We start from the raw sequence: 20,201 nt of genomic DNA, 5'->3' as shown, positions 1-20,201 counted from the left end.
AGACCAAAAAAGAGTGGCAACCCAAAATGCCACCTATCCGCTGCTGGATGCTGACTGATAGTATAAGAAAATAACTGCAGATGCTGGTACAAATCGATTTATTCACAAAATGCTGGAGTAACTCAGCAGATCAGGCAGCATCTCGGGAGAGAAGGAATGGGTGACGTTTCGGGTCGAGACCCTTCTTCAGTCTGAAGAAGGGTCTCGACTCGAAACGTCACCCATTCCTTCTCTCCCCTGATGCTGCCTGATCTGCTGAGTTACTCCAGCATTTTGTGAATAAATGGATGCTGACTGACATGCTCAGGTAGAAATATAGAAATTAGGAGTAGGCCATTCGGCCCTTCGAGCCAGCACTGCCATTCAATATGATCATGGCTGATCATCCAAAATCAGTACCTCCTTCCTGCTTTGTCCCCATATCCCTTGATTCCGTTAGCCCTAAGAGCTATATCTAACTCGATACTCCAGCAGCTTGTCTCTTTTGCTAATAAGTAGGTTGGATCACATCTTGGATTTTACATTGGATTTCATTACTCCTAACTATACCTCATTGATTCACAATGGTCGTTGGCATTTCTCAACACTTTTCTCCTCTCTAGTGGTCCACAGGCAGACTTGATATCTTTAAATGAGTGAAACATTTTTAAACGCTACAGGTTTTAAATAATAAGCCAAATATAAGATTGAACAAAAATTCAGAGTAGAGAATAGCAACCAATTTAAAACAGGTGGCATGGTAGCGGTAGAGTTGCTGGCGGAGTGGTAGAGTTGCTGATTTACAGCGTTAGAGACCCGGGTTCGATCCTGACAACGGGTGCTGTCTGTACGGAATTTGCACGTTCTCCCCGTGACCTGTGTGGGTTTTCTCCGGGGTCTCTGGTTTCCTCCCATACTTCAAAGACGTACAGGTTTGTTGGTTAATTGACTTAGTATAATAGTAAATTGTCCCTAGTGTGTGTAGGATAAGTGTAAGTGTGCGGGGATCGCTGGTCGGCGCGAACTTTGTGGGCCAAATGGCCTGTTTCCGTGCTGTATTTCTAAACTAAACTAAAAAGTAAACAATCATCATGAAGGCATCTTGGATTCCTTATAACCAAGGTCGATTGTGATTTCCAAATGAAGAGGCTTTTTTTTCTCCAACAGCCAGACATAGAGAATCACAAGTGTAAATCCATGGCGCCACAAGTTGAATGAACTACCATCCTTTTTCATTCCTGCCATCGGGAAGAAGGTTTTTCACTCCTGCCTTCGGGAAGAAAGTAAAGGAATCTGAAAACTGTAACATCCAGGTTCAGGAACAGCTTCTTTCCAACAACCATCAGGCTATTGAGCACAACAAACACCAACTAAACTCTGAACCACAGACTGTCTGGGTTGCACTAGTGACTTTGGGCTTTGTTTTTGCGTTATATTAGATTTTTTAAATTTATTGACCATTTTTTTGGTTTGTTTATTATACTATCTATTGGGTATCATGTTTACAAATCTGTTGTGCTGCTATTGCAAGTAAGAATTTCATTATTCGGGACGTATGACAATAGAACTCTCTTGACTACCTTATAACTGGAAAGGTATGTGCTCCTACCAAATGACAAATAATTCTTTAATATTTCAAGATGCTGCCACTCATTAAAGATCAGCAGCCATTCGGGAGTGGAATTCGCAGGAATGTTCTCATAAAATGGCTTCCTTCCCCGCTGCCACCATTTTGAGAATCATTAGCTGAGAAGATTGTTTTACTGAAACCTGTTGATTCAGCATCTTTTGTCTGTTTGTCTGAAAAAAGGGTCTCGACCCGAAACGTCACCCATTCCTTCTCTCAAGAGATGCTGCCTAGGGTTTGAACCAGCATCTGCACTTCCTTCGTACACATCTTTTTAATTTAGTTTCGTTCAGAGATACACTGCGGAAACAGGCCCTTCGACCCACCGAGTCCGCACCGAATAGTGATCCCTGCATATTAACACTATCCTCCACATACTAGGGACAATTTAGGTCTATACAAAGCCAATCAACCTGCAAACCTGTACGTCTTTGGAGTGTGGGAGAAAACCGAAGATCTCAGTCACTGCGGGGGAGAACGTACAAACTTCGTAAAGGCAGCACCCGAAGTCGGGATGGAACCCGGGTCTCTGGCGCTGAAAACACTAAGGCAGCAAGTCTACCGCTGCGCCACCGTGTTGCCATCTTCGGATTGTCCACGTTGTTCTAACTCCGCGTCAGAGCTTGCAGCTTCTGTTTCTTCAGAGCTCGATAGGCCTTAATGACCCTCTCCCGCTCCTCCAACATGATCCTCTGGTGAGCCATGGACCGAATGGGCAATTTAACATTTCGGGAGGTCTCCTTTGTCCGTTCTGAACTGCCCTTGTCCCCTCCAATCAGAGATTTCAGAAGCAACTGTCGGCAACCAGGCTAGAAAAAAAAAATCAAAGTGAGTTTAACCACAAAAGAATGGAGATCACAGAATCCTTTCCTGCTGATAAAAGATTAGACTTCACAGCCCCAAGGCTAATGGCATGCACTTAAATATTTCAAATTCTTTCCAAAAAAAGTTGATATGTAAAACCTACAATAGGTTTACTTTCATCGCCAAGAGTGGATTAAAATCTTAAATCAAAAAGCTCTAACATATGGAAGCATTATTATGCATATTTTTCAGAGCTCTTTACGAACATCAAGTGATAAAAATGCTAGCCATCTGTGCTGTACGTTTTATTTTTATGAATGTCTCCTGCTGCTCAATATTTCGCTTTTTAGTTTATTGTCATGTGTGCCGAGGTACAGTGAAAAGGTTTTTTGGTGCGTGTCAATATCTTTCTTCATCAAGCAACCCTTCAATGTACTTTAAAAGCAGCTGTCCAATTACTTGAAACAATGCTGTCAAACAGCGCCAGAGATCCTGACGAAGGGTGCTGTCTGTACGGAGTTTGTACGCTCTCCCCGTGAATGCGTGGGTTTTCTCCGGGTGCTCCGGTTTCCTCCCACATTCCAAAGACGTACAGGTTTGCAGGTTAATTGGCTTTGATAAAAATTGTAAATTGTCCCTAGTGTGTAGGATAGTGCTAGCATATTGGGTGATTGCTGGGCAGCACGGAAATTGGTGGGCCGAAGGGCCTGTTTCCGCTCTGTGTCTCTACACTAAATAATATAAGAAACTCCCAGCTTCAACTATAAACTGTGCATTATTTTCCCTAAACTTTAATTTTTCCTATATTGATGCCTTTTGCAATTGACTTGCATAGGAATTATGGAAAAACTACGGCTGGAACCTCCAGTTATTCTTTAGTATCGTACTTCAGGGAAGCCAGGCTGAATGTTTTTAAATAGCAGCAGTCCAGATTTAAATTAGCGTATTATGGGAAGTACGTAAAGACATCCTAGCAGTCCAGAGAAGATTTATGAGAATGGTCCCTGGGACGAGGGGATACAGTTACATGGATGGACTAGAAAGATTGGCACTGTTTTCTGTGGAGAAAGATGGAATTTTTACATTGGGGATGTGAGGTCTTGAACACTGTAGATATTGGAAGGCTGTTCCCACTGTGGAGAGTCCCAGTTATAAAACAACGAGGAAAAGAAGTAGGAGTGACACAAGAAAAAGCACTTTGGCTTACTTTGGACATGATTTAAATCTTGAATGAACTGTCAGCAGATGTTCATAGGACAGGTTTTATTGCATCTTCAACCAGGTATACCATCTTACCAACAACTAGTCCTCAGCTACCTCTCTACCTCATTGGAGACTCTTGCACTACCTTGAACCATCCTACCAACAACTAGAGAGCCGTCTTAAGCTACTATCCACCTCATGGGTGACCCTCGGACTATCTTTGATCGGACTTTACCTTGCACCAAACGTTATTCACGCTATTTTCTTTATCATGTACTATGGATGGCTCGATTGGCAAGGAATTTTTTTAGCAAGATTACAGAGAAGGACGAGAGAGCAAGTTGCTCTGGTAGAGAGCTAGTGTGGACAGGATGGGCCGAACAGCCAACTCCTGTGCTGCAGCTATTCTGTAGGATCCCTGGATATGAACCATTAGATCCTGATGATGTTCAATACTAACCTCAATTCAAGAAATGCTTTCTTCCTTGGTGAAGATTAAATGTCCCAGAAAACAATTACAAAAGCAGACATTTTTTTCAAACGCAGTGTATGTTAAGATAATTAAAATGTCCTACAATTATAATCCTACTCCTTTAAAACAATTTCAACAAAAAGCTATCTTTAATTTTCTTCTCACTTTCTGGCAGTTTGTAGTGTTTGCCCAAGACAGCAACTGATCCCAGGTTATTTAAGCACAATCAAAAATTAATCTGCTCAGAACATTTCCATTTAAATCTTTCTATCTGCTGTAATGAATAGTCCCTGCACCATTACACACAGTCTTAATATTCTAAAAGCTATAATGAGGTGAAGCAGGTGAGGTTAAACAAACATTCTCTTATTCATGAAAAAGAGTAATGTTAAATGCACAAATATTGTAATCATGTTTCACCATCATGAACAAGTACACGTTAAAATCCAATGGCCATCAATTCCACTCAGAACAACATTTATAAAAGGTAACTGCATAATAATGGTCATTCCAATGGTAGAAACCTAAAGCAATGAAACAAAATGCCTGATCTGACTGGATTGATAAGTAGTTTAGTTTAACAGGCCCACTGGGTCCACGCCGACCATCGATCAATTGTTCACACTAGTTCTACGTTATCCCATTTCCACATTCACTCCCTACACACTGAGGAGCAATTTACAGAGGCCCATTAACCTGCAACCCCGCAGATCTTTGGAATATGAGGGGAAACCGGAGAACCCGGAGAAACATAGAAAATAGGTGCAGGAGTAGGCCATTCGGCCCTTCGTGACAGCACCGCTATTCAATGGACAATAGGTGCAGGAGGAGGCCATTCGGCCCTTCGAGCCAGCACCGCCATTCAATGTGATCATGGCTGATCATCCAAAATCAGTACCCCATTCTGGCTTTTTCCCCATATCCCTTGATTCCCTCAGCCCTAAGAACTAAATCTAACTCTCTCTTGAAACCATCCAGTGAATTGGCCTCCACTGCCTTCTGTGGCAGAGAATTCCACAGATTCACAACTCTCTGGGTAAAAACATTTTTCCTCATCTCAGTCCAAAATGGCCTACCCCTTATTCTTAGACTGTGACCCCTGGCTCTGGACTCCCCCAACATCGGGAACATTTTTCCTGCTTCTACCCTGTCCAACCCTCTAAGAATTATATATGTTTCTATAAGATCCCCTCTCATCCTTCAAAATTCCAGCGAATACAAGCCCAGTCGACCCATTCTTTCATCATACGTCAGTCCCGCCTTCCCGGGAATTAACCTGGTGACCTACGCTGCACTCCCTCAATAGCAATAATGTCCTTCCTCAAATTAGGAGACCAAAATTGCACACAATCCTCCAGGTGCGGTCTCACCAAGGTCCTGTACAACTGCAGTAGTCCTTGCTCCTAAACTCAAATCCTCTCGCAATGAAGGCCAACATGCCATTGGCTTTCTTCACTGCCTGCTGTACCTGTATGCTTACTTTCAGTGACTGATGTACAAGCACACTCAGGTCTCGTTGCACCTTCCCTTCTCCTAATCTGACACCATTTTGATAATCTCTCTATCTCCCTCTATCTTCCTGTCTCCAACTATAGCCTTCCTTTGTCCAGCCCCCCTGACATCATTCTGAAGAAGGGTCTCGACCCGAAACGTCGCCCATTCCTTCTCTCCTGAGATGCTGCCTGACCTGCTGAGTTACTCCAGCATTTTGTGAATAAATACCTTCGATTTGCACCAGCATCTGCAGTTATTTTCTTATACCATTCAGATAATAATCTGCCTTCCTGTTCTTGCCACCAAAGTGGATAACCTCACATTTATCCACATTATACAGCATCTGCCACGTTTTTGCCCACTCACCTAACTTATTTATACAACTTATTTACACCCTGCAGCCTCACAGCATCCTCCTCGCAGCTCACCCTGCCACCCAGCTTTGTGTCATCCGCAAACCCACGTAGTCACCAGGAGAATGTGTAAACTCCACACAGACAGTGATGGAGATCGAAATCGAACCCGGATCTCTGGCACTGGGAGGCAGCGACTCTTGCAACTGTGTCACCTTACAGATGATGGATGTTCAGCCAAATACTGTGGACTGACCTGCTGAGTATTTCAGGCATTTTTCTAATTTAAAAAAAAAATTCTCCCCCTACAGATTCTCCCCCTCCTGAGTTTCATAAGCACTAAGGGTGACACGGTGGCGCAGTTGTAGTGCTACTGCCTTATAGCGCCAGAGACTCGGGTTCAATCTTGACTACGGGTGCTGTCTGCACGGAGGTTGTACGTTCTCCCCGTGACCTGGGTTTTTTACGAGATCTTAGGTTTCCTCCCACACTCTAAAGATGTACGGGTTTGTAAGTTAATTGGCTTGGTATAAAATATAAAATGTCCCTAGTGTGTGTAGGTTATTGTTAATGTGCAGTGATCGCTGATCGTTGTGAGCTCGGTGGGCTGAAGGGCCTGTTTCTGCGCTGTATCTCTAAACTAAACTAGTGGAACTAGTGAGTAGAAATTGGTGGCATACATCAGCATTCATGTAGGGGTGACATGGGTTAGTGATTAGTTTGGAGGTAGGAAATGGAGTACAGGGATAAAGGAAACATATTTAAGAAGGATGTGACAAATGGTGTTCCTCAAGTATCTGAAGAGAAGCTTTAATCAATAAGGGAGATGACTAAATAGTGTTGTTGTTCGTCCTTCGGGTTCGAAGATGACCATGACCTCACTTTCAGTTGGAGGATTGGTGACTGTGGGTCCGGAAGTGACTGGTGAGGCCAATCCGGGCCCGGAAGGCACGCCCACACGTAGGACACAAGTGGATGGGTGCTGCAGTGGAAGTGGAGGTAGCCCGGGCCTTGCGCGCGGTGCGTTTCCTCTGGGCCTCTGCAGTGCGTCTGTTCTCTGCTGCACGGGCTCCTGTGGTGAGCTTGCTACACCAGGTTGGACGGTCCAGAGCAAGAGACTCCCAAGTGCTGAGGTTGATGTCCAAGTCTTTGAGGGACACTTTGAGACAGTCCTTAAACCGTTTCTTCTGTCCTCCTACTGAGCGCTTGCCCTGACACAGTTCTCCATACAGAAGCTGTTTTGGCAGTCGACTCTCGGGCATTCTGACGACATGGCCTGCCCATCTGGCTTGGGCTTTCCGTAGGAGGGTGTGGACGCTGGGGATTCCGGCCCGTTCTAAGACCTCTGTGTCGGGAATTTTGTCCTGCCACCTGATGTGAAGGAGTCTGCGTAGGCAGCTCAACTGAAAGTGGTTGAGCTGTTTTGATCAATCACGCAGATGACAAAATTAAGACACACAGTAATTGCATTAAAAAAAGTTAAAAAGAGACATGTGGGGATTAAATTAAATGAAAGCTGAATGTCAGGGCACAAAGTGTAAGACAAGCTGGAGACGACTGGAATGTTGGACATTATCCCAGTGAAGCTGAAATTAAGACATGATGCCACACTGTCCTCAGGGTTGTGTTCAGTTTTCAGGGCCACACCTTACAGAAGATATCTTGCCTTGTACTGGGAGTGGCACAGCACAAAACAGAGGTTTCGATTGAAAGAACAAATTACACAAATTTGACTCGTATTCCATCGTGTTTAGAAGACTGAAGGTGCATCGATCGGAAAGATTTAGAGGGCCAATCGCGGATAGGTGGGACTAGCGTAGATGGGGTATTTTGGTTGGAGTGGACAAGTTAGGCCGAAGGGCCTGTTTCTGTGCTGTATGACTGTGTGACACCATGACGCTAATCCAACTGAAGTGGCTAAAAATGACAGTCCACTTTGATTTCATCTTCAGGTGGAAATCCAGAACATTATAATCAGAATGATAAACTTGGAGCTGGGTCACTTAAGGAATGAAGCACTTTGTAACAGGGGTAGCAGAAATCTTGATCAGTATCACTAACATTTAATGGAGACTGGATGAGTTCATAATTGCCACGCCACGACTGACAATAATTAGGCAAGTTTATCCGAGTCAGCTTTCGGGAGGTAAGCAGCGCTGAGGAACTGATTGACGATTATTTAACTGAAAGAGATGGGAACAGGAGAGGACACAAAGTGCTGGAGTAGCTCAGCAGGTCAAGCAGCATAGTTGGAGAACATGGATTGGTGACGTTTTGGGTCGAGACCTTTCTTCAGATTTGACAGATTTAGGGATAAGCCGGATAATTTCCGGTTCAATAGATCCATGATGACAACATTTCATTTATTAGGACTGAATGATAGCAGTCTCATAACACGCAGATATGCATCAGCTGGTTTACTCATTATAATCCATTGAACCTCCACATATTTTCCATAACAGGTTTCTCAAAACTTCACTTTGTTCATTAAAAGCAAGGATTTATCCAAGAGGGGAGTCAAGTTACAGGTTGAAAGTCGTCACAAAGGAACCTGATTCATGGGCAATTTTTAAAAGTCAAAATAGCATACGTGCTGAAACCAAAAGACAAGACTGCAGTAAATGGTTTATATAAAAAGGAACAAAGGAACAAAGAGAGCAGGAATTAAAACAGAACTTCTCACAGGAACCAGCACACATTGAATTATTCATTTATCGGTCTATTAATCCTTTGACTTTTGTTTTCATGTTATCTGTATGTGTATTGTGTTTACAAACCTGTTCATAAGTGTGTAGGAAGGAACTGCAGATGCTGGTTTAAACCAAAGATAGACAGAAAAAGCTGCAGTAACTTAGCGGGCGGGACAGGCAGCATCTCTGGAAAGAAGGAATGGGTGATGTTTCGGGTCGAAACGCTTCTTCAGATTAAAGAAGTGTCTCGACCCGAAACGTCACCCATTCCTTCTTTGCAGAGATACTGCCTGTCCTGCTGAGTTACTCCAGCTTTTTCTGTCTATCCTAAGTTCATAAGTAATAGGAGCATTAGGCCATTCAGCCCATCAAGTATATTCTGCCATTTGATCATGGCTGATCTATCTCTCCCTCCTAACCCCATTCTCCTACCTTCTCCCCATCACCCCTGACATCCGTGCTAATCAAGAATCTATCTATCTCTACCTTAAAAATATCCATTGACTGTTATGCTGCTGTATGTAAGAATATTATTGTTCGATTGTCAGTACACATGACAATTAAACACTCTGGAAAGTCGACAAATGTCGACAAATACCATATTGAATATCTCCTGACTGGTTCATGGCCTGGCTCTGCAACTCGAGCACCCAGGAACAAAGGAGATTACAGAGAGTGGTAGACACTGCCTCGTCCATCACCGGCACTGATCTCCCCTCCGCTGAAGGGGTCTGCGGGAGACGCAGCCTCAAAAAGGCAGGCAATATCATCAAAGACCCACACCAGTCTGGCCACGCTCTCATTTTACTCCTAACATCAAAAGAAGGTATAGAAGCCTGAAAACCGTGGTTCACGAATAGCTTCTTTCCAACAATCATCAGGCTCTTTAACACTACACAACACGAACCTCAAATATGAACTTCTAGGGACTGTCTTTGGTTGCACTAATGAGTTTTTTGTTGCACAAGTATTACGGGTATTATGGTTATTATTGGATTTTTTGTTCATTGTATATTCTCTGAATGCATTCAAGAGAGAGCTAGATAGAGCTCTTAAGGATAGCGGAGTCAGGGGGTATGGGGAGAAGGCAGGAACAGGGTACTGATTGAGAATGATCAGCCATGATCACATTGAATGGTGGTGCTGGCTCGAAGGACCGAATGGCCTACTCCTGCACCTATTGTCTATTATCTGCATGTATGGCATTGACAGGCCCGTTATGTGCTGCAAGTAAATATTTCACTGTTTTGCTGTAAATACATATGACAATTAAACTGACAATTTGTGGCACGGTGGCGCAGTGGTAGGGTTGCTGCCTTACAGCGCAGAGGCCTAAGTTCGACCCTGGCTACTGGTGCTGTCTGTACGGAGTTTGTACGTTCTCCCCGTTGCTCCGGTTTCCTCCCACACTCCAAAGACGTACAGGTTTGTTGATTAATTGGCTTCAGCGAAAATTGTAAACTGTCCCCAGAGTGTGTAGGTTTGTGCTAGTGCATGGGGATTGCTAGTTTAGTTTTTAGTTTAGAGATACAGCGCGGAAACAGGCCCTTTCGGCCCACCGAGTCCGCGCCGGTCAGCGATCCCCGCACATTAACGCTATCCTACACCCACTAGGGACAATTTTTACATTTACCTAGCCATTTAACCTACAAACCTGTACATCTTTGGATTGTGGGAGGAAACCGAAGATCTCAAAGAAAACCCATGCAGGTCACGGAGAAAACGTACAGACTCCGTACAGACAGCACCCGTAGTGGGGATCGAACCCAGGTCTCCAGCGCTGCATTCGCTGTAAGGCAGCAACTCTACCGCTGCGCCACCATGCCTCCCCTGGTTAGCACGGACTCAGTGGGTCGAAGGGCCTGTTTCCGCTTTGTATCTCTAAAACTAAAAAAAGTACTCTCGATTCTTTTTGCATTGTTTCGGCATCATTAAAAACCTGCAAGAAGAGAAACTTTTACCTGATTGGTAGCCTGGCTCTTCCTGGGTTGAGCGGTGAGGGTGGGTGGTTGCATGGCCACTTCTCCAAATGGTACAACGTCTGCAAACAAGATCAGGTCCATTTTGTGAAACGAGTTTTAATCCAACAATGGAATCTTACAGCACAAACATACTTTACTTTAGACCCTTGGAGATACAGCGTGGAAACAGACCCTTCGGCCAATCGGGTCCACGCCGATCACTCCGTACACTAGCACTATCCTACACCCTCAGGACACTTTACAATTTTTACCAAAGCCGATTAACCAACAAAGCCACATATCTTTGCAGTGTGAGAGGAAACTGTAGCAGCCGGAGAAAACCTACACGGTCACAGGGAGAAGGTACAAGCTCCATACGTACACAACATTTCACTCTCACAGCTGCTTGCCCCCGTCGTATCCATTCTAATAATATTACTTTCCACAACAGAGTCTTTGATATGTTTTCACTTCTCTTGAACGTGTGCTTTCAAGTTGAACATAAAACAGTACAGCACAAGAACAGGCCCTTCGGCCCGCAATGCCTGCGGTGAACATGATGCCAAGACCAACTCTTATCTGCCTTCACATAACCCATATCCCTCCATTCCCCACATATCCATGTGCCTATCCAAAAGTCTCGTAAACGCCACTCTCATATCTGTCGCAAACACCACCCTGGGTCATTGGCTCCAGGCATTCCACACTCTGTGTAATAAGTAGTAATAATAAAAACTGCCCAGCACGTCTCCATTAATCATTGTCCCTCACACCTTAAAGCTATGCTCTCTGGTGTTTGATTTATATTAAATGCCACTATGGTATCTGCCTCCACCACCACCCCCAGCAGCACGTTCTAGGCGCCCACCAATCTGAAAGAAACTTGCCCCACACATCTCCTTTAAACTTTCCCCTTTCACCCTAAAGTTATTCATCATTTCTCTCTCGACAGATGGTGCCTGACTTGAGGCCTATCCCCATCTCTTTTCTATGTTTTTAAACATTAATACGACGGCTTTCCAAAATCTAGCCGTACAATTATATATTCAAGTTTGACCCACAAATCTAACCACGCTTTTTTTTTTGCACTGAATTTCTGCTATTTGCCAGGGAACCACAAAGTGACATGGTATATTAATGCAAAATGTCTGTGCAAATATCCAGCAAGCGTCTCTCTAAGGAGAAGGGAAAATGAAAGAAAGTCCTCTGAACCTTCCGATACATCGACTGCTCTGTGGCGTTTCGGGATTCACAGGTGCTGTGCAGTGCGAGTGGATGAAGTGCCCCATCTAGTGACTGGATAGAGAATGTGGAGAGGATGTTTGCACTAGTGGGGGAGTTTAGGACCAGAGTACACAATCTCAGAATAAAAGGACGTACCTTTAGAAAAGAGATAAGAAGGAATTTCTTTAGTCAGAGGGTGGTGAATCTGTGGAATTCATCTCCACAGACGGCTGTGGTGGCCGTCAATTGGTATTTTTAAGGTGGAGATTGACAGATTCTTGATTGGTATGGGTGTCAGGGGTTATGGGGAGAAGGCAGGAGAATGGGGTTGAGACGGAAAGATAGACCTGCCATGATTGAATGGCAGAATAGACTTGATAGGCCGAATGGCCTAATTTTGCTCCTAGACTTCATTGAAAACAATTCCAGGGCTACACATTTACTGAAAAAGCTGAACCACTCTTGCTATCAGGCATCTTATGGGTCCAAAGAGAGAGGTTGGCAATATTACATCTCTGTCCTGTTTTAGACACCTTTGGTCTGGGGAAAAGCCGATCTATGGCCTTCATAATTTTGCACACTTCATTCAGGAGCTCCTTCAATCTACTTTACTTCAAGAAAAACAATCCCAGCCTACCAAGGCGCTCCTTTTAAGTAAAACACTCAATCCCAGAGAACATCCCGATGAATCTGAAGATAGACACAAAATGCCAGAGTAACTTAGCAGCTGAGGCAGCAACTCTGGAGAAAGGGAATGGGTGACGTTTCAGGACGAAACCCTTCTTCAGACATTCGACCCGAAACATCACCTATTCCTTTTCTCCAGAGATGCTGCCTGACCCGCTGAGTTACTCCAGCATTTTGTGCGTCTTTGGTATAATCCACCATTTGCAGTTCCTTCCCACACATCCAGATGAATCTCCTGTTTCAATTCTCCAAAGCAATCATGTTCTTCCTACAATGTGGTGACCAGAACTGTTCACGGTACTCCAAAGCCTAACCAATATTTTATAAAGTTCAACCTCCCCCTCCCATGGTTTCCACCCATCACTCACCAGCCTTTGCCCTGCTTCTCCTCTCTTCCAGCTCCCCCCCACCCCCTTCACATTACAGTCTGAAGGAAGGCCCCAACCCCAAAACGTCAACTGTTCTAATACCACCAAATAATGCATGAATAAGAAGGCAGCAGGCTACTTGCTACATACACTCACCTGTAAACATTTCTTTCTCCAGTTTCATCTCCTTTCTTTCCATTTTCTTACCAATGAGCCTTTTCAACCTTTTCTTATCGGATCTATTTAACACAAAAGAAAGTTAACGGAGAAATGCTAACTTTCCGTTAAAACATTTCAAAGACACTTTTATCCGTTGATCTTTCACAACACTGGTTTCATCCCCGGAGGTATCAATTCTTACCACACTCAGCAATTTTCTTTGATAGAATTTGACACAGGAAAATCCATGTTGTGTGTTGCCCTTCTTATACCGTCAGGTACAATAGATCAGACTCTCTCTAGAGCTTGCAACCATGAATACTGAAAACATTAATAATATGGAATGGGACACCATGGATGTGTCTTTCACAACCAAGACTTCTGCAAACCAACAGAATTCTAGGTGAAATATTCTTATGCATAATCTCAAAGAGCAGTCAACAGTCGTAATAAAAATAAAAGGTGACATTGGCTCGACAATTATATTACACAGACCTGTTTAGAGTTGAGAAAATCTACTGTAAGCTGGAAAGAATGCAGAGAAGATTTAAGAGGTTGTTACCAGGACTCAAAGGCCTGAGCTATAGGGAGAGATTGGGCAGGTTAGAATAAGAAAATAACTGCAGATGCTGGTACAAATCGAAGGTATTTATTCACAAAATGCTGGAGTAACTCAGCAGGTCAGGCAGCATCTCGGGAGAGAAGGAATGGGTGGCGTTTCGGGTCGAGACCCTTCTTCAGACTGAGGAAGGTTAGAATGTTAATCATTGGAGTGCAAGAGGATGAGGGTGATCTCGTAGAAGTGTATAAAATCATGGTGGGAATAGACAGGGTGAATGCAGAGTCTTTTACCCAGGTTCGGAGAATCAAGTGCCGGAGAACAGAAACAAAGGTGATGGGGAAAGATTTAATAGGAAGTTTTCTTTGTCCAACCATCTGCCAATCAACACCCCCCCCCCCCCCCACCTCATTCCTCCTGTGTCCACCTATCACTTGCCAGGCTCTCTTCCAGCTTTCTCCCCATCTTCCAATCCCCACCACAATCAGACTAGAGAATGGTCCCGGCCCGAATCGTCATCTATCCAAGTTCTCCGGAGATGCTGCCTGACCCGCTGAATAACTCCAGTGCTTTGTGTCTTTTTATATCATATTAATGGTTGTGTTTTTTGTTACGATATAATATTGTTTGTGCATTGATAATGGAACGTACTCCTTCTTTTTCTCGGACTTTGTTTTCACTGGTCCTTCCTCTTCCTTCTCCGTGTCCTCCATCTCAGGAAAGCGTGGCAGCTGCTGGTTGCTCATGAACATTACGTGCTGCGTCTCCTGCTCCATGCGCTGAATATAATGATTCACCGATTCCCTTTTCTTCCTCTGAAACTTCGGAACTGGTATATCCCCAAAGGAGTCGGAGTCTCCTGAAGTAGGCGTTCTGTTCTGTTTTGCTGGGTGTTGAAAAGAAAGCAAAATTATAGTTTCCCTTTACCCAGGCACAGGAGTGGCACAGTAGTGCAGCGGTACAGTTAGTATAAGAAAATAACTGCAGATGTTGGTACAAATCGAAGGTAGAGTTGCTGCCTTTCAGCGCCAGAGACCTCGGTTCGATCTTGACTACACGCGCTGTCTGTTGTACGTTCTCCCTGTGACCGCATGGGTTTTCTCCGGGCGCTCCGGCTTCCTCCCACATCCCATAGACATGCAGGATTGTTGATTGATTGGCCTCTGTAAATTGTCCCCAGTGTGTAGGATAAAACCTGTGCAGGGGTGATTGCTGGTCGGCACGAACTCAGTGGGACTAAGGGCCACGCTGTATCTCTAAACTAAACTATAAATGATTCTCTCCCACACTTCTCAAAAGACATTTGTGTGGGTACGTGGATAGGAACGGTTTGGAGGGATGTGTGCTGAATGTGGGTAAATGGGACTAGCTTAGATGGGGCATCTTGGTCAACGTGGGTGAGTTGGGCCGAGGGGCCTGTTTCCGTGCTGTGTGATTCTTTATGTTGATGCGAGTTCTTTTGTTTGTTGTGATGTGAAACTGGGATAACATAGAACTTGTGTGGATGGGTGACCGTTGGTTGGTTGGCGAGGACTCAGTGGGCTGAAGGGCCTGTTTCAACACTGTACTGTATCTCTGAAATAAACTAAACTAAAGTGATTCAGTGAATGCATTTCCAGACTACAAATGGCCACCCTACAAGGGGTTTGGGATAGGGGCCAGGGATACATCAGTCCTTGGTTGAGAGGCGTTTGTGAGGATTTGAGGGAAACTAACCAAAATACACAGAGTGGTTGATATCTAAAACTCACTGCCAGAGGAGTCAGATCCAATCACCCTGTTTCAGAGACATTTAGACAGGCACTAACTTGGTGAGGCCTGGAAGCAAATGAACATAATGTGGGCAAATTGGATTAGTGTAGATGGGCAGAAAGCTCAACATGGGCACGATGGGCCGAAAGGCCAGTTACTGTGCTGTACAATTCTATGTACTCTGAGATGCTGAAGGAACAATAAACCATAAAGGAACAATTAAATAAATATGCCTTCGGGGAAGGGAGAAGATCAGCAAAATAATAAATGCTTACTAATGGCAAAGTACCAAAGGCAACAAAGAAAACCCATAGCCAGGCTGCTACAATTAAAATAACTACCAGCTGAACAGCAAAGGAAATCTCAGAAATGCTGTCCTCAGGCATGTACAGTTAGATATTTATATTAGTTATTGTTTTTTTCATGCACCAAAAACTATACTAACTTCATTGAATTAGTGACTTTTGGTTTAGAGATACAGCGTGGAAACGGTCCCTTTGGCCCACCGTACACCAGTCTATCCTACACACTAGGCCCAATTTACAGAAGCCAATCAACCTACAAACCCGCTCAGCTTTGGAGTGTGGGAGGAAACTGGAGCACCCGGAGAAAACCCACGAGGCCACAGGGAAAACGTACAAACTCCGTACAGACAGCACCCGTCATCAGGATCGAACCCATGTCTCTAGCGCTGTAAGGCAGCAACCCAACCACTGAGCCACTATGTGACCCCATAAATATAATTATGATTTAAATTATTATTTCATGATCACTGACTGCCTGTTTTGGTCCACCAGTTAGACACAAGGAACTGGAATCTTGCGTAGAACACAAAGTGCTGGAGTAATTCAGACGTTCACGCAGATTCTCTGGAAGGCGGGGATAGGTGATGTTTTGGGTCTGAAGAAGATTGCCGACACGAAACGTCAACTGTCCATATCCTCCAGAGACTGCCTGAACCGCAAGCTACTCCAGCTCATTCGTCCCCAGCTTCTTGAATGAAATAAAATAAAACAGTTTCAGTTGCTCATAGTCTGGATATAGAGGCAATCTCACCCACAAAAGGATTTGATTTATTTACCTGGATAAATCAAACCCATCAAAAGTCAAATGCAGCATGTCAAGTCTGAGCAAACAAATCCCAATCCCAAGCCAATCGTACGATTAAGTCTCAAGTTAAGTTTTTACTTAGTTTAGAGATACAGCGCGGAAACCGGCCCTTCGGCCCATCGAGTCCGCACCGACCAGCGATCCCTGCACATTAACATTATCCACACAAGGGACAATTTTTACATTTATACCAAGCTAATTAAACCTACAAACCTGTACGTCTTTTGGAGTGTGGGAGGAAACCGAAGTTCTTGGAGAAAACCCACTCGGTTACGGGGAGAACGTACAAACTCCGTACAGACAGCACTTGTAGTCAGGATCGAACCCGGGTCTCTGGCACTGTAAGGTAGCAACTCTACCGCTGTGCCACCCCAAAGTTAACAATGGTAATATTGATTGTAATTTCCAACAGAATTCAGGCGACCATCACACTAAGCATGGGTAGCTTGCTTTTAAGATCATAAGACAAAGGAACAAAATGAGTCCATCTGGCTGATCGAATCTGCTCGGCTATTCGATCATTGGTTATCTATTTTTCACTCCAATCTCCTTTATCTGTGCACTGCGGATGGCTTGATTGTAATCATGTACAGTCTTTTTTTTTTAAACTAGATAGCACACAAACAAAAGCTTTTCACTGTACCTCAGCACACATGATAATAATAACGAAAACTAAACTAACTAACCTATGACACCATTTTAATTTTAGAAAATGGTCCATTTCCCGATTTTCCCAAAAGGCAGAATTGCATCATCTGCACTTCAAGAAACACAAGGTGAAAATAATGAATTTCTAACCTTTTTTTCCAAACAATTCTTATGAGAGCAAATTTTATTCTGTCTCTCAAATTTCTGGATAGTGATTTGTGAATGCTTTATGAACGAATTTCCAATACACGAACGACCATTACATGTGAGTCACCTGGAACACCAACAGACTTTACCTTCATTTGTCTTCTTTCTTTTGGTCTTTTTCTTCATATTCTCTTTACTTCTCATTAGTTCACGGAGTTTGTACGGAATTTCCTGCTCATCAATATTTTGGGGCTTCATATTGCTCTTCTTGGGTTTGCTTGGGGTTAAAACAGCACAGTCAGTTAATCTTTGATGTGTAGTCTTCTGCCACACAATTCACAGAGTGAGATCTGGACTCCCTGATTCAAACTGCAAGGAACAAACTTGAAGATCAGTAAGTGATAATGTCGAAATCTGAGATATTAAGGGAAGCTGAAACGACAGTGAGGTAGAAATAATTTGAAGTCTGAAGAAGAACTGAAACGTCAACTATCAATGTTCTCCAGGGATGCTGTCTGACCTTGTGAGTTACTTTTTGTTTTTGAAAACCAACATCTGCAGTTCCTTGTTTCTACAAGAAATAATTTCCCTCAGCTGGGAAGTTGAAGATTTTGGGAATATTGTCCACAATCTATAACCAAGCAGTGAAGTTAGAAACATGAAAACATGAAGCTTGAAACTCTCACACACATCAGCAAAAGACACTACATCAACTGTTAACTTCAGAACATAGAACAGTACAGCACAGGAACGGGCCCAATGGCCCATAATGTCTGTGCTGAACATGATGCAGGTTACTTACTCCTCTCTGCTTGCACGTGGAGTAGTAGGTTCATCATCTTCGTCAAGTTGTAAAAGTGGTCCCTAGTGTGTGCAAGTTAGTACATGGGGTGATCGCTGGCTGGCGAGGTCTCGGTGGGCCTCATGGCCTGTTTCCAGCCTGTATCTCTAAACTGTACTTATTTGCTCCTCACACATTAGGGGACAATTAATCTACAAACTAGGATTTGAGATGTGGGAGGATACTGAAGCACCCGGAGGAAATCTAGAAGGGAGAACGTACAAACTCCACATAGACAGCATCCAAGGTCAGGATTGAACCCGGGTCACTGGCGCTGTGAGGCAGTAGCTCTACCAGCTGCCCCACTGCGCCGACCCTTTTTACAGTTTTTTGCGCAGAGAGCTGTGAATGCCTGGAATGCTTTGCCAGGGGTGGTGGTGGAGGCAGATACCATAGTGGGCAGATGAGACTTTTAGATAGGCACATGGATATGGAGGGAGGAGGAGATCTCGACCCAAAACATCACCTATCCAAGTTCTCCAGACCGGCTGAGTTACTCCAGCACTTTCTGAAGTTTGAATATGGAGTGATGTGGATTATGTGTAGGCCGATGGGGCAGGCATGGGCGTTGTGGGCCAAAGGGCCTGCTCCTGTACAGCGCTGAACATAGAAAATAGGTGCAGGAGGAGGCCATTCGGCCCTTCGAGCCAGCACCGCCATTCATTGTGATCATGGCTGAACATCCACAATCAGTAACCTGTGCCCAACCTGTGAAGAAGGGACTCGACCTGAAACGTCACCCATTCCTTCTCTCCAGAGACGCTACCTGTCCCGCTGAGTTACTCCAGCATTTTGTGTCTGTCTTCGGTTTAAACCACCATCTGCAGTTCCTTCCTACCCACTGTACCGTTCTGTGTTCTATCCCACACAAACAGCGAGGTGGAAGATGCATAGCTCATCCAACTGAGATTGTGGATCACCCAGAGTGTTGTGAATTTGTGGAATTCTCTGCCTCAGAAGGCAGTGGAGGCCAATTCACTGGATACATTCAAAAGAGAGTTAGATAGAGCTCTTAGGGCTAGGGGAATCAAGGGGAGAAGGCAGGAACGGGGTACTGATTATGGATGATCAGCCGTGATCACGTTGAATGGCGGTGCTGGCTTGAAGGGCCAAATGGCCTACTCCTGCACCTATTGCTGTGTGTCTATGTGACTATGTTTGAATGGTGGAGTAGGCGCGATGGGCCGAATGGCCTAATTCTGCTCCTGTCACTGATGAACGTGTTCTATCCCACAACAAACAGCGACGTCCCTGGCCAGGACTTGCCCCGAAAGCAGTGGATAACCCTCAATCACTTGAGGACAGGCGTCGGACGCTGTGGAGTAGTGATGAAGTGGTGGTGTCTCGTGGACAGTGCCCCCTGTGAGTGTGGGGACCCAACACAGACAGTGGAGCACATAGTCACCAGTTGCCCCAAATAATGGCCACCGAGTGGGGCGGTGAACGAGGTCTGATTGACCTGGACGATGACACTTTGGCCTGGCTCGCCTCAACGGAGCTGCAGGTCTAAAAGACATACGGCAGAAGGAGAAGAAGAAGCGAGGTGGAAGATGGCCAGCTCAGCCAACTGAGATTGTGGATCTCAGGAAGTAACAACCTCAACCTGCCCCTGCCCCCCCCCCCCCGACCCTGCCCCACCCCTGCCCCTGCCCCCCCTCCCCCCCTGACCCTGCCCTCCCCCCCTGACCCTGCCCTCCCCCCCTGACCCTGCCCCTGCCCCCCCTGCCCCTGCCCCTGCCCCCCACTGCCCCTGCCCCCCACTGCCCCTGCCCCCCCCCTGACCCCCCTCCCTCCCTCACACAACCACACAGGGTCTCATTTAATAAAGTCTCCCCGACCTGTCCCGCCGCTGCTGGGGCTTCCTGCGCGCCGGGGCTGCCGGCTTCGCGGCCGAGAATCGCCCCATCCCTGGGCCGCTCCACACGCGCACACGGACGGGCGCGCGCACGTATGCGCACGCACACGACTTCGCCGGACCCCATTGGGTGTACAATTCGCGCGTTCCCGTTGGCCGCCGCCAATGGCGGACACTTCCGCCTTTCCTGCGATTCCCATTGGTCGCGGCGGCTGTCCGTCATGCGGAGGAGCGGGACAAAGATGACATCCGTTGCTAGGCAGCGCCT

General features: G+C 45.2%; 1 protein-coding gene across 1 annotated transcript; it reads right to left on the bottom strand.

Annotated features, from left to right (window-relative positions):
• Positions 1–207: 207 nt before the first annotated feature.
• ccdc137 (coiled-coil domain containing 137) lies at positions 208–20,044 on the bottom strand. Its single transcript, XM_078401366.1, has 6 exons — positions 19,917–20,044; positions 17,387–17,514; positions 14,232–14,466; positions 13,019–13,101; positions 10,584–10,663; positions 208–2,415 (listed from the first exon to the last, which is right to left on the bottom strand). The coding sequence occupies exons 1-6, from the start codon at positions 19,982–19,984 to the stop codon at positions 2,212–2,214; spliced, it is 798 nt and encodes a 265-aa protein (XP_078257492.1). The 5' UTR covers positions 19,985–20,044; the 3' UTR covers positions 208–2,211.
• Positions 20,045–20,201: the final 157 nt, after the last annotated feature.

Source organism: Rhinoraja longicauda, chromosome 6 (assembly GCF_053455715.1).
Source record: "Rhinoraja longicauda isolate Sanriku21f chromosome 6, sRhiLon1.1, whole genome shotgun sequence".
Lineage (NCBI taxonomy): Eukaryota > Metazoa > Chordata > Chondrichthyes > Rajiformes > Arhynchobatidae > Rhinoraja > Rhinoraja longicauda.
Note: the sequence above shows the minus strand (reverse complement) of the source record. Positions and strands in the feature narration are given on the sequence as shown.

What these genes read in the sequence shown, in the direction of transcription:
- ccdc137 (XM_078401366.1), bottom strand. Translation starts at nt 19,984, where the DNA reads ATGGGGCGATTCTCGGCCGCGAAGCCGGCAGCCCCGGCGCGCAGGAAG. An exon ending in AAGTCCGAGAAAAAGAAGGA is followed by an intron (nt 13,102 to 14,231) that starts GTACGTTCCATT and finishes TGTGTTAAATAG; the next exon opens with ATCCGATAAGAAAAGGTTGA. An exon ending in GGAGAAAGAAATGTTTACAG is followed by an intron (nt 10,664 to 13,018) that starts GTGAGTGTATGT and finishes TCTTGTTTGCAG; the next exon opens with ACGTTGTACCATTTGGAGAA.